Source organism: Ranitomeya variabilis, chromosome 8 (assembly GCF_051348905.1).
Source record: "Ranitomeya variabilis isolate aRanVar5 chromosome 8, aRanVar5.hap1, whole genome shotgun sequence".
Taxonomy (NCBI): domain Eukaryota; kingdom Metazoa; phylum Chordata; class Amphibia; order Anura; family Dendrobatidae; genus Ranitomeya; species Ranitomeya variabilis.
Window position 1 is genome coordinate 19,076,047 of NC_135239.1, and position 12,689 is coordinate 19,088,735.

At 37.1% G+C, this 12,689-nt stretch overlaps 1 protein-coding gene across 1 annotated transcript; it reads right to left on the reverse strand.

Moving 5' to 3' along the window:
* Window positions 1–1,446: 1,446 nt before the first annotated feature.
* On the reverse strand, window positions 1,447–3,364 carry FOXD3 (forkhead box D3). The gene has a single exon (XM_077277747.1). It carries the CDS (start codon window positions 2,986–2,988, stop codon window positions 1,897–1,899), a length of 1,092 nt encoding a protein of 363 aa, XP_077133862.1. The 5' UTR covers window positions 2,989–3,364; the 3' UTR covers window positions 1,447–1,896.
* Between the last annotated feature and the right edge of the window lie 9,325 nt (window positions 3,365–12,689).

Here is a 12,689-nt window from a genome sequence, read left to right on the forward strand (position 1 = left end):
TTATAACTGCAGCAGCCGCCGCCGCATACGGAGGAGCTAAGGGTGTAATGTGCTGCCTGTGATACATAATCCCCTGTATTCAGGTGACTCCTCTTATTTATAAACTCTCCGCTCTCTCATCGGCTTTTATTCCCTTATATTTATACAGGAGCATAAATGTTTACTCAGTGCAGGGATAATATTACCCCAGCCCTAAAAGTCACACTCAGCCCTGCTCCAAATACCCTGCTCATCAGGGGACACCAGAGCTCTGCACACTGCGACCACCACACATAACCCGGTGCAAATATTATTATTATTTATTTTATTATTAACTCTTGATAAATGCAGCCAACAAAAGATTAAGGGTGAGAAATAAAATAAAATTGTAAAACAGTAAACATATTACTATAAGTGTGTTAGGAGATCATTATTAATTATTGATAACATTATAGCTTTACATGATCTAATGTGTATCACAATCTATAGCTTCATATCTGATATTTCTCACTTCATATTCAATAAAATGATTCCCATATCGATATCAATCTATCAATTTCTTTATCTATTTGACATCTATGTAAGTTGGAAAAAAAGAAGAAATACTTAAAATGAGGAATATTAGTGGTAGTTTTTACACACACACACACACACACACACACACACACACACACACACACACACACACACACACACACACACACACACACATATATATATAATTGTAAAAGTTGCATATGATATATATTCACATAGACAAAGACATACACAGAAGATACATATAAAATAGATAGAATTTAGATATCATATAGAATAACAGATAAATAGATAGATGATAGATAGATAGATAGATAATGCATAGATATCAGACATAAAGAATTTAGATATCAGATAGAATAACAGATAGATAATAGATAGATAGATGATAGATAGATAGATCTATAGATATATAGATAGATCTATAGATAGATAATATATAGAGAGATAATAGATAGATAGGTGATAGATAGATCTATATATAGATAGATCTATAGATAGATAGATAATGGATAGATAATATATAGAGAGATGATAGATATAGATAGTTAATAGATAGATAATAGATTGATATATACTTGATAGAGAGGGTGAGAACAACATTAATAATGAAATAGATACATATGAGTAAAAATACTGGATCATATGCAGAATAAACATAAGAAACCATAAAAGTAAAATGTAGAAAATTATCTAACATATAATCAATTTGTCAGATATGTAATCGTGTTTTGTAAGAAAAAAAAAAGAGGCTAATAATAATAATCCGCTCTCCAAATAATCCTTGGATTCCTTTATGCCATTCTCTCCTCTCCGCATTTATTTCCCGACACTTCTCATCCCTGATAATAATAATACTTATACTAATCATACTACTTCTACTGCTAATAATAATAATAATAATAATAAAAACATTGGGAGACAATGGAACATTTTTAAAAAAATTTATTTACAAAACTGTGTACAACACGAAGGATAAACACTTAGATACATAGAATCTTCATTCATATAGAACCAGACTTATTTTTTAGAGAATCGCCTTTTCCTTTTTTTTACAATTTTCTTGAAAATGTATCAATTAAAATTTTCTTTTATACAATTTTTTTTCCCGTTTTCATAAAGTAAGTGAACCTTCAACAAAAATGAAGGCTCGGTGCTCTAGATCTAACAGTTTTCTTACAAAAATAAAAACCCAGAAAGCAAAATCGATCAAATATAAGGATTTCTAGTATTTTTTTTTGTTCTGATACAAATATTTACAAACGATCTATAGGTTATTACCTGTACACAATGCATTCCAGGGATGTACAGATACAATACAGCAGTCCTTTCTGATGGGTTCATTTTTTTTTAAGGTCTTTTTTGTGTGATTGCCTGGGACTATTGCGCTGGCCATTTGGCTACTGCAGCGGCTGTGGGTAAGAACTGTCCTGATAGGAGGTTTGTGGGGACGCTTAATATGGGGGTGATGGTGCTTCTGCTGAGGGACAGGGGCTGGTGGCTCATCAGGGCTGACTGTACAGTCACTGGGGGTCTCAGGAAAGTCTGTGCAGAGGAGGCCGCTGACACCCCAATAATGTTCTCTATACTGAAGGAGGGTCTGCTGCTGGGCTCAGACTTAATGATGGAGGCTGCAGTGCTCAGGCTGTTCAGCTGCAGCTGGAGGCTGGGGCTGAGCTGGGAGTTGAAGGTTTTCCTGCTGAGTTCAGTGGAAGGCAGTAGGGGGACAGCTGGGGGCAGCATGGGCCCCACAGGGGGTATATAGGGGTATTGCAATGCAGCTGGATGGTGGTAGGCTGCAGGATGAAGCCCATAGTGCCTGCCATAGGGACTGGCCAGGCTGTAAGCCCCAAAACTCTGCATCATCAGTGCAGTCTGGTCCCTCAGGTTGTCAGGCTGATGTCTCTTAAACCTTTTCCTCCTCCTCAGGAAGCTGCCATTGTCAAACATGTCTTCAGACTGGGGGTCCAGGGTCCAGTAGTTGCCCTTGCCAGGGTTGCCAGGCTCTCTGGGGATCTTGACGAAGCAGTCATTGAGGGACAGATTGTGCCTGATAGAGTTCTGCCAGGCTGGGAACTTCTCTCTGTAGTAAGGGAAGCGATTGCTGATGAACTCACAGATGCCACTGAGGGTCAGCTTCTTCTGAGGGCTCTGCAGGATAGCCATGGTGATCAGGGCGATGTAGGAGTAAGGGGGCTTCACCAGGCTGCTCTTGGGCTTGTTCTGGATGGGGGCATTCCCGTCCTGGAGGTCTCCTTTGCCCTCGGCTTCATTGGCACTGTCTGAGGGGCTTCTTAGCTCCTTGCCCCCGAGATCCTCCACGTCCTCCATGTGCTCAGGGTGGCTCTCACAGTCACTGTCCTTGTCCAGAGACTCGTCCCCTTCTCCCACCACATCAATGTCCACATCTTCAGCGGTCAGCACCGTCTGGCCCGACATGTCACTGGCGCTGCTGCCTCCAGACAGGGTCATCACAGCTTTGGGCCAGGCTGATCTGCTAGGGACGGAGTGCAAAGGGGGAAGAAATGAAGGCAAAAGACAAGAAAAAATGTCCAGAAAGTCCTCAGTTGGGTCTTCAGGGCCACCCAACTTGCAGCCAGCCAGTGAGCTAGTGCTTGGCTCCTGAGCCCTCACACACAGCCTTGTGCTGAGCTCCTCTTCGCTCCGGGCCCCCTCCTCTCTCCAGTCTTGGAGGTAGCAGATTGTCCAGGGTGCAGGGAGGGGAATGGAGCAGAGTCCAGAGAAGACAAGCTCGGAGTGTCCAATGCAGGGCCGGCTCCAGGACTCTCCACAGGGTGGCGGGGGTGCCCAGGTGATGGCTGCCTTCACCCACTCAGCCACTTTTAAAGTCCTCTTTCCAAAGACTGCCTGATAGATTACTTTCCAGTTAAAGATATACTAGCAGGGGGATCACATGACCACATGACGTCACCCCCCTGCCTGCAACCCCCCCCCCCCCCCCAGCTAAACCAGGCACAACTCGAGTTGTTTCATGAAATTGTCAACAAAGAGACATCAGTAGCAGAAAGTGCCATCATCTGCAAGGAGGAGGCAAGCTGGCATCACCCTGGCCCAGGAGCTGCGACCCTCACCGTGCTGTAAGCCCACCTGGCATGTCATGTCACCTGGGCAGGATTTAGGCAGGGGTCTATGTGGGGAAGAACTGTAATAGCATGCATGGGGCAGGTAATGGGCAGCACTTAGTAAAGAGTATTGTGGTGGCATGAATGGTAGAGGTACTGCAAGTAAGACATGGCCCAAAAATCAACAGGCTGCTACCTCTGCCAGGTGGAGGCAGAGGGTGGGCAGGGGGCACAGGGGGCGCAGGGGGCACCCAGCTGCTGGGAAGGGAGCAAACAGCTATTGATGGCTGTATTAGATGTAAAGAAGCCATCATAACAAAGGAGGTATGGAGCCTGAGCGCAGGGTGACGAGGAGGCAATCATGGCGCTGTTAGCATGAGAAAGCCGAGGAAATGAGGCGCTATTCACTGCACACAGGTGACTGCTCAGCGCAGGACGAGCCCCATTTATATTCACAGCCAACATCTGAGAAAACAACATCGGAAATGGAGATTTACAGGTTAATTGTTCTCTGAGTCCATTGTGTAATGTGAGATCCTAGAGCTCCAGACAAGAGGGATCCGCTACAATGTATCTGCCTATTATCGATCTACATCTATCTATTATCTATCTATCTATCTATCTATCTATCTATCTATCTATCTATCTGTCTATTATCTATCATCTATCTATTATTTAATTTATTATCGATTATCTAACTATTATCTATCTACTGTATCTATTATCTATCTATCTATTATTTGTCTATAGATCCAGATTCTATCTATATTTCTAATATATCTTAATATATATGTTTTGTATCTTTCTATGATCTGCTATGCCTATATTTACATATATAAAATGTAAATATATTTTACATATATATATATATTTACATATATATCATTTATCTATCTCTTGTCACAGCTATGTCTTATGTTCTTTTCTCTCTTTGTTTCTTTTTCTTTCTTTCTTTTCTTTCTTGTCTTTCTTTCTTTCTTCCTTCATCCTTCCTTCTATCCATTATTTTCTCTATTCCATTATCTATCTATCTATCTATCTATCTATCTATCTATCTATCTATCTATCTATCTATCTATCTATCTATCTATCCCTCTCCATCTCTTTCTCTCTATCTTCCTATGTCTCCTGCCATCTTCTTTCTTTCTTTTTTTCCTTAATTTTCTTTTTTCCCCAATTTTCTACCTTTTTCTTATACTTTTGTTTTGCATTTTCCAACATTTGCATTAATTGAAATATCCACAATTGACACTCCGATCAGTTGCTCTCTTCACTTCTGTGTTAACAAATAACATGCTGATGTGATAATCCTGCGACTTTCACCATGTAGTTGCTCTGCACTGCTCCTGCCTGAAGTGTCAGCTCCTGGGCCAAGATTTGGTGAGAATGTGACTGCGTCAGTGAGAGCTCCATTAGTATTGTACCAGGAACACAATAATGCTGTTGAATTTGTATTCGCCGATCTGTCTGATTTTGCATCTATTTTATCCGGATGTCATGGTGCGTTTAATCCACACCCAGGAATAAATGACAATATAACCAATAAAAAATTACAATATCGTTTTATCTCTTCATTTCGCAATTTCTCTGTATTAATTTAGTTCATTCTGTAATTTTCACGCATGTTTTTTCCACCTGTTTGTGTTATTTTATGTGCGACAAATATCGCATTAGTGCAGCAATTGTGGAGAGAACAGTAGCCGGAACCTGTCTAAATAATTATCCAATCTCTAATTGGCCTCTTTATTAATTGTCTGTCAGCTCCTTGTAGGCGATGACTCTGGTCATTCACACCCGATCGGGGTGTCGAGTCTCCTGACTTGTGTTGGGAGGAGGGGTGTACATTTTTGCACTGGGAGGGAGGACAGATATTCACCGATTCGTTTGTTGCTGTTTTTTTTTGTGAGCACAATAAAAGTCAAATTAATTGATTCATATCATTAATTACCCTGCTCGGTGTGAACAGGCGCCTCTCGCGTCTATTAGCGAAGCTTTGTGTGTGAATCCGTGTAATCTCCTGTTCAATCAGTCAAAACAGATCAACTGGATCCGACACAGGACCCCAAAGTCTGCAGCATAATGGGGGCACCGACCTGACATGTAGCAGAGCTGAGTGTGTCATCTACTGCCTGTGGATTGCATCGAAGATAGAAATGCGATCTACTATCTATCTATCTATCTATCTATCTATCTATCTATCTATCTATCTATCTATCTATCTATCTATCTATCATCTATCTATTATCTATATCTATCTATCTATCTATCTAATACCTATCTATCTATCATCTATCTATCTATTATCTATCTATATCTATCAATCTAATATTTATCTATCTATCTATTATCTATCTATTATCTATCATCTATCTATTATCTATCGATCTATTATCTATCATCTATCTATCTATCTATCTATCTATCTATCTATCTATATATCTATCTATCTATCTATCTATCTATCTATCTATCTAATACCTATCTATCTATCATCTATCTATCTATTATCTATCTATATCTATCAATCTAATATTTATCTATCTATCTATCTATTATCTATCTATTATCTATCATCTATCTATTATCTATCGATCTATTATCTATCATCTATCTATCTATCTATCTATCTATCTATCTATCTATCTATTATCTATCTATCATCTATGTATTATCTTTCTATTATCTATGATCTATCTATTATCTATATCTATCTATCTATCTATCTATCTAATACCTATCTATCTATCTATCATCTATCTATCTATTATCTATCTATATCTATCAATCTAATATTTATCTATCTATCTATCTATTATCTATATATTATCTATCATCTATCTATTATCTATCGATCTATTATCTATCATCTATCTATCTATCTATTATCTATCTATCTATCTATCTATCTATCTATCTATCTATCTATCTATTATCTATCTATCATCTATTATCTATCTATTATCTATCTATTATCTATCTATTTATCTATTATCTATCTATCTATCTATCTATCTATCTATCTATCTATCTATCTATTATCTATCATCTATTATCTATCTATCTATTATCTATTATCTATCTATTATCTATCTATCTATCTATTATCTATCTATCTATCATCTATCTATTATCTTTCTATTATCTATGATCTATCTATCTATCTATCTATCTATCTATCTATCTATCTATCTATCTATTATCTATCAGCTATCTATCTATTATCTATTATCTATCTATATTATCTATGTATCTATCTATTTTCTATCTATTATCTATCTAATTGCAAAAAGTGAGAGCAGCACAGAAAAACAAATTCAGAGTGCAAAGCCCCTCAGGCATGTATCAAACCTTATAATAAGAGTCCAAAAAGTCAGAGGCAACACACCATTGCAAATAAGTTTCAAAAAGTGTTTAGGTTTTAACAGCCCATCATGGCGACGTTTCAGCTCATGGAGAGCCTTTCTCAAGCCATATCTATCTATCTATCTATCTATCTATCTATCTATCTATCTATCTATCTATCTATCTATCTATCTATCTATCTATCATCTATCCATCCCTCTTCAATATGGGTTAGTTATCATCTAACTATCTTTAGTTCTAACTTTTTTTATCTATTTTCTATATCTTTTATCTATTATATATTTTACATTTTTCTACAAATGCAAATAGCTGTTTTTACATCTTGCTTTTTTTTTTTTTACGAATAAATAGATGAAAATGAGATCAATATCCGCTGTATATGGAGTCAGCGAAGGGTTTGGGAGGAGGAATTCTTGGACTTGTGTTTGCTCTGTAAAGATTTGGTTTTGCTCTCTGGTCCATCTGACAGATCTGGTGTTAGGTAAATCCTGTTCTAATCCTAATTGCAATTGGCTATAAAACGCTGAAGTATTTAACAAAAAGTGCACAGATGACACAGGAAGGGGCTCTGCCAATAATAGGATCAGGAGCTCAGACAGTGCAGAATATCAAAGGGTGGCATCTATAAGAACCTATCATGGGTGCACTGCAACCAAGTGTGTATACCCTGCCCAAACTATCTATCATCTATCTATCTATCTATCTATCTATCTATCTATCTATCTATCTATCTATCTATCTATCTATCTATGTATCTATCATCTATCTATTATCTATCTATCTATCTATTATCTATCTATCTATCTATCTATCTATTATTATTATCTATCTATCTATCAATCATCTATCTATCTATCTATCTATCTATCTATCTATCTATCTATCTATCTATCTATTATTATTATCTATCATTTATCTATCTATTATTATCTATCATATATCTATCTATCTATCTATCTATCTATCTATCTATCTATCTATGTATCTATCTATCATCTATTTATCTATCGTCTATCTATTGTCTATCTATCTGCACACAGTGGATTTATAAGGATTTCTGGGGAATCAGTGATGTTACTTTATATATTTGTCTATTATCTATCTATCTATCTATCTATCTATCTATCTATCTATCTATCTATCTATTAATCTACCTATTATCTATCTATCTATCTATCTATCTATCTATCTATCTATCTATCTATCTATCTATCATCTATGTATTATCTATCTATTATCTATCATCTATCTATCCATCCATCTATCTATCATCAATTGATCTATCTATCTATCTATCTATCTATCTATCTATCTATCATCTATCTATCTATCTATCTATCTATCTATCTATTATCTATCCATCCATCTATCTATCTGCACACAGTGGATTTATAAGGATTTCTGGGGAATCAGTGATGTTACTTTATATATTTGTCTATTATCTATCTATCTATCTATCTATCTATCTATCTATCTATTTATTAATCTATCTATTATCTATCCATCCATCCATCTATCTGCAGACAGTGGATTTATAAGGATTTCTGGGGAATCAGTGATGTCCGCTTTTAACTCTCTAATCTTCTTACTTTCACTAATGATTGATCCCAATCAGTGTCAGGGCTTTGATGCCATCTTTAGCTGCACTTCATGTACAGGAGTCTCCCTCTCTAGATATATCCTTTATATACCAAGTTTATGACCACTGAACTGAGACAGAATCGAATTAACCCTTTATAAACATTACAACACTCAGATTGTCCTTTTTATGGGGCAAATCCTAAGATAAAATAACAAATACGATAAAATAATTTTGATACAGATATGTGCTGTTCAGGTGTGGGATCTATTGTTCTTGGTGGTTGCACTGGATGGGCTGGCAAGAAGCAAAGAAAAAAAAGATCAGTCATACATAGTTTGATCTCTATATTGCAATTGATAGCATTTTACATATTATATTATATTCTCTTATATTCTCATGGTGATTATTTGTCATTTTTGCGATTATGATATTAACATTTTGATTTTTGATTTCGTTATATTATTGTTATCAATATCATTTCCATATTCTCATGATATTTTAATAACATTTGGTATTCTATATTTCCACAGTACTGCTATAATCCTTATACTATCTCACTTTTTCTGTTCTTTATTATATTTTCCTATTATTATGATGATGATGATGGTGGAGATAATGAATGGAGGACACCTCCACGTCCCTTCTCTTCTTTCCATCCAGGATTTGTGGGATTTATTTTTGCTGGAATGGCGCACACATCCATCGTGCAGGAGGCCCCAGGTTTAATGGACGATGAGAGAGCATTTAGGGGCAGTGAGACAGTAACACTACATGATATATTTATGGCCTTGTTAGCGTGCATTTAATTACAGCTATTATGTTAATTATTGCACATTAGTATGGAGTGATCTGCATGTCAGCTTTCATCACAACCAGCTGAATACAGGGAGAGAAGGGAGGAGGAGGAGGAGGAGGAGGCTGCTGCTCATGGAGGCTCCTCATCCCTCCAGGCTCCAGCTTAGAGGGGAGAATCCAGCATTGTTACCCCCACTGGAGAAGCTGCTTTATCACCCTGGATCATTCTGTCAAACACTATGATGGGAGTCATTTTTATCACCCCAACCTCCCCATTTACAGGACAGGGAGGGGGTTATGGCCAAGCTCATCCCTTTTCCTGTGCTATTACTGAAGCTCACACCTTCACCTTTTTTTTTCAACCCCTCCATGGCATCATCCCCCCACCTTTGGGTTCGGGTATTTAGGTAGGTTAGCACCCTTTCACCTTTCAACACCTTTCATAAAAAGAAAAAACAACCCCAGAGGTAAGGGGTTAATTATCGCACTTCATCCTGGGGCCCTTGTCTCATGCTGATTTCTAGCTATTTGTTCTATAGCATACAAACATTCTATAGAACTAGAACCTTCTGCAAATAGCTAGAAATCAGTATAAAAAACGCTTTACAATTTCAGGCCATGTTCAGTATTTGGTCAGTATTTTACGTCAATATTTGTAAGCTAAAATGAGGAATTGGTGAAAATGGCAGAAGCGATGATGTGTGTTTCTATTATACTTTTCCTCTGATTGCGGCTTACAAATACTGATGTAAAATACTGACCAAATACTGAACGTGTGAACGTGACCTTGGTTGGTATGTTTTATATCTTTTTAGGAAGTCATTTTTAAATTATGATGTATTATAAATATTTTACATTTTCTGCAGGCAGCCAGACTTTTTGGAAAAAGAAATAATAAAATAATTCCAAAAATAAAATAAAAAAAAGCCCCAAAACATAAATAAAATAAAAAAATCACAAATGCACAAAATAAATTACTAAACAGAAATCCTCCAAAAGAATAGGATGATAATTCTGTTAATTTTGTAGATTGGCAATTTTTTTTCCCTGTGATTTGCTGTTGACTTTTAGATTGTATGAAATATAAAAAAGAAAACAAAATAAAACAAAAAAATTAGTGCATGATCTTAAGGCCACGTTGACACGTTCAGTATTTGGTCAGTATTTTACATCAGTATTTGTAAGTCAAAAAGACAAGTGGGTGAAAAAAGTGCAGAAATGTTGACGTGTGAGGTGTGTGTAAAATGTGTAACATTTATTAACCCTCTTTCATTGTCTTTTAATCAGCTGTTAATATATTTATGCCTTCTTTTCTGCAAGGGATTGCACTCGGACCAATGTTATTCAATGAGCCAGTGAAAGTCGTCTGCGTTTTTGTTTTGTTTTTTCAGCTGTGTTCGGCGTGAGAAAAGAATCAGCATCCGATTTTTACAGATACCTTGCAATTCTGTAACATAGGAAACTGAAAATAGTCCTATAAAAGATTAATAGCTGCTGAGTAAAAAAAAAAAGGGATTGCACATGGATAAAAAGTGAGAAAAAAATGGTCCCACGTTTCTGGATGAAAATCGGACCGATTATTTATACGCTCGTGACCCCAGCCTAAGAATTTGTGATGGGGTAGTTGTAACATTGCATATTGATCACCACATTACCCAAATTAAAATACCTAGAATAGTTGGTCGGTTTTGAACCTTACAAGTTCAGTAGTGTAAAGATGTTGCAGTTTCAGTGGCATTAAATACACTGCTCCATGTCCATCACTGTAGAATATGGCACAATGGTATCAATATTGCGCATTCTTCCTTTCAATCTCTAAAGTAGTGTTTATGAACTTTATGAAAACAAAAGTATCTCTTGAATGTATCCCACCCTAACCATTGTTCCTCCTGCCCTATCAGCCCGGGTCAATGTCATTTCCATTGCTGATCCAGGCTGCAGTACATAGACCTTCCATGCAAGCCTTACATATATTTTTGAGGTCAGTAAAGTATATTTTAGGAAAACATCCTGGGTTTTTTTTTGAGTTATCACTAAATGGGAGGTAGATCTTGTGGAACAGCCTGCACATAGTTCTGATCACTCACATATAATGCTTCAGTGCAGTCTGTTTTGGCAGTGGCTGGAGCACCAGATTGTGGTTTTATAACTGGACAGGGGTGCAGGATCCAATGGAAGCCTAAATACCTTAGCCAAAATATTTGTTGATGGAAATCTATACAAACAAGCTGCTCTTCTGTCCAGCCTGGCCTGAAACAGCTACCCAGGAGCAGGTTGGCAGTGACCGAATTGGATGAAATTTCATTTGAGTCTATGCTGAAATACATAGCGCCTTCTGCTTGTTTGGAATTTTCTGTCTGTAGGTCTTTATATCATTAGCTCAGGTTTAATTCATTATTTTGCGCTTGATTGAATAGTACATGTGAATATCTGATATTTTGTAAAATCTCACCTCTCGGTAGCCCTCAGTTCTCATTATCCAACCTACACTGTAAAAAAAAAAACTGCTGTAGTCATAAAATAGTTAAAGTCCTGAAAACAGGGGGTAGGAGGGGGATGCAGCTGAAGTTTCTCACTTGTGCTTGTGAGATGGGAGGCTGAGAAGGAGCTGGAGAACCACCTGATTGGTCCCAAGTGCTGCCCAGAACAGAAACGTTACAGAATAATAAAGAAATGCCTGCCTAATGAGGAAAATATTTACAGTGGTGTGAAAAAGTGTTTGCTCCCTTCCTGATTTCCTATTCTTTTGCATGTCTGTCACACTTAAATGTTTCAGATCAGCAAACAAATTTAAGTATTAGACAAAGATAACACAAGTAATCACAAAATGCAGTTTTTAAAGGAGGGTCTTTATTATTAAGCGAAAAAGAAATCCAAACCTACAGGGCCCTGTGTGAAAAAAAGTGATTGCCTCCTAAACCTAATAACTGGTTGGGGCGCCCTTAGCAGCAACAACTGCAATCAAGAGTTTGTGATAACTGGAAATGCGTCTTTTGCAACGCTCTGGAGGAATTTTGGCCACTCATCTTTGCAGAATTTTCGTAATTCAGCAACATTTGAGGGTTTCCAAGCATGAACTACCTTTTTAAGGTCATGCCACAGGACTTTGACTAGGCCACTCCAAAGTCTTAATTTTGTTTTCTCAAGCCATTCAGAGGTGGACTTGTTGGTCTGTTTTGGATCATTGTCCTGCTACACTATCGTTCAAAAGTTTAGGATCACTTAGAAATGTCCTTATTTTTGAAAGAAAAACACAGTTTTTTCCAATGAAGCTAACATTAAATGATTCAGAAATACACTCTTTACATTGTTAATGTGGTAAATGACTTTTCTAGCTGCAAATGTCTGGT

What these genes read in the sequence shown, in the direction of transcription:
- FOXD3 (XM_077277747.1), bottom strand. Translation starts at nt 2,988, where the DNA reads ATGACCCTGTCTGGAGGCAGCAGCGCCAGTGACATGTCGGGCCAGACG.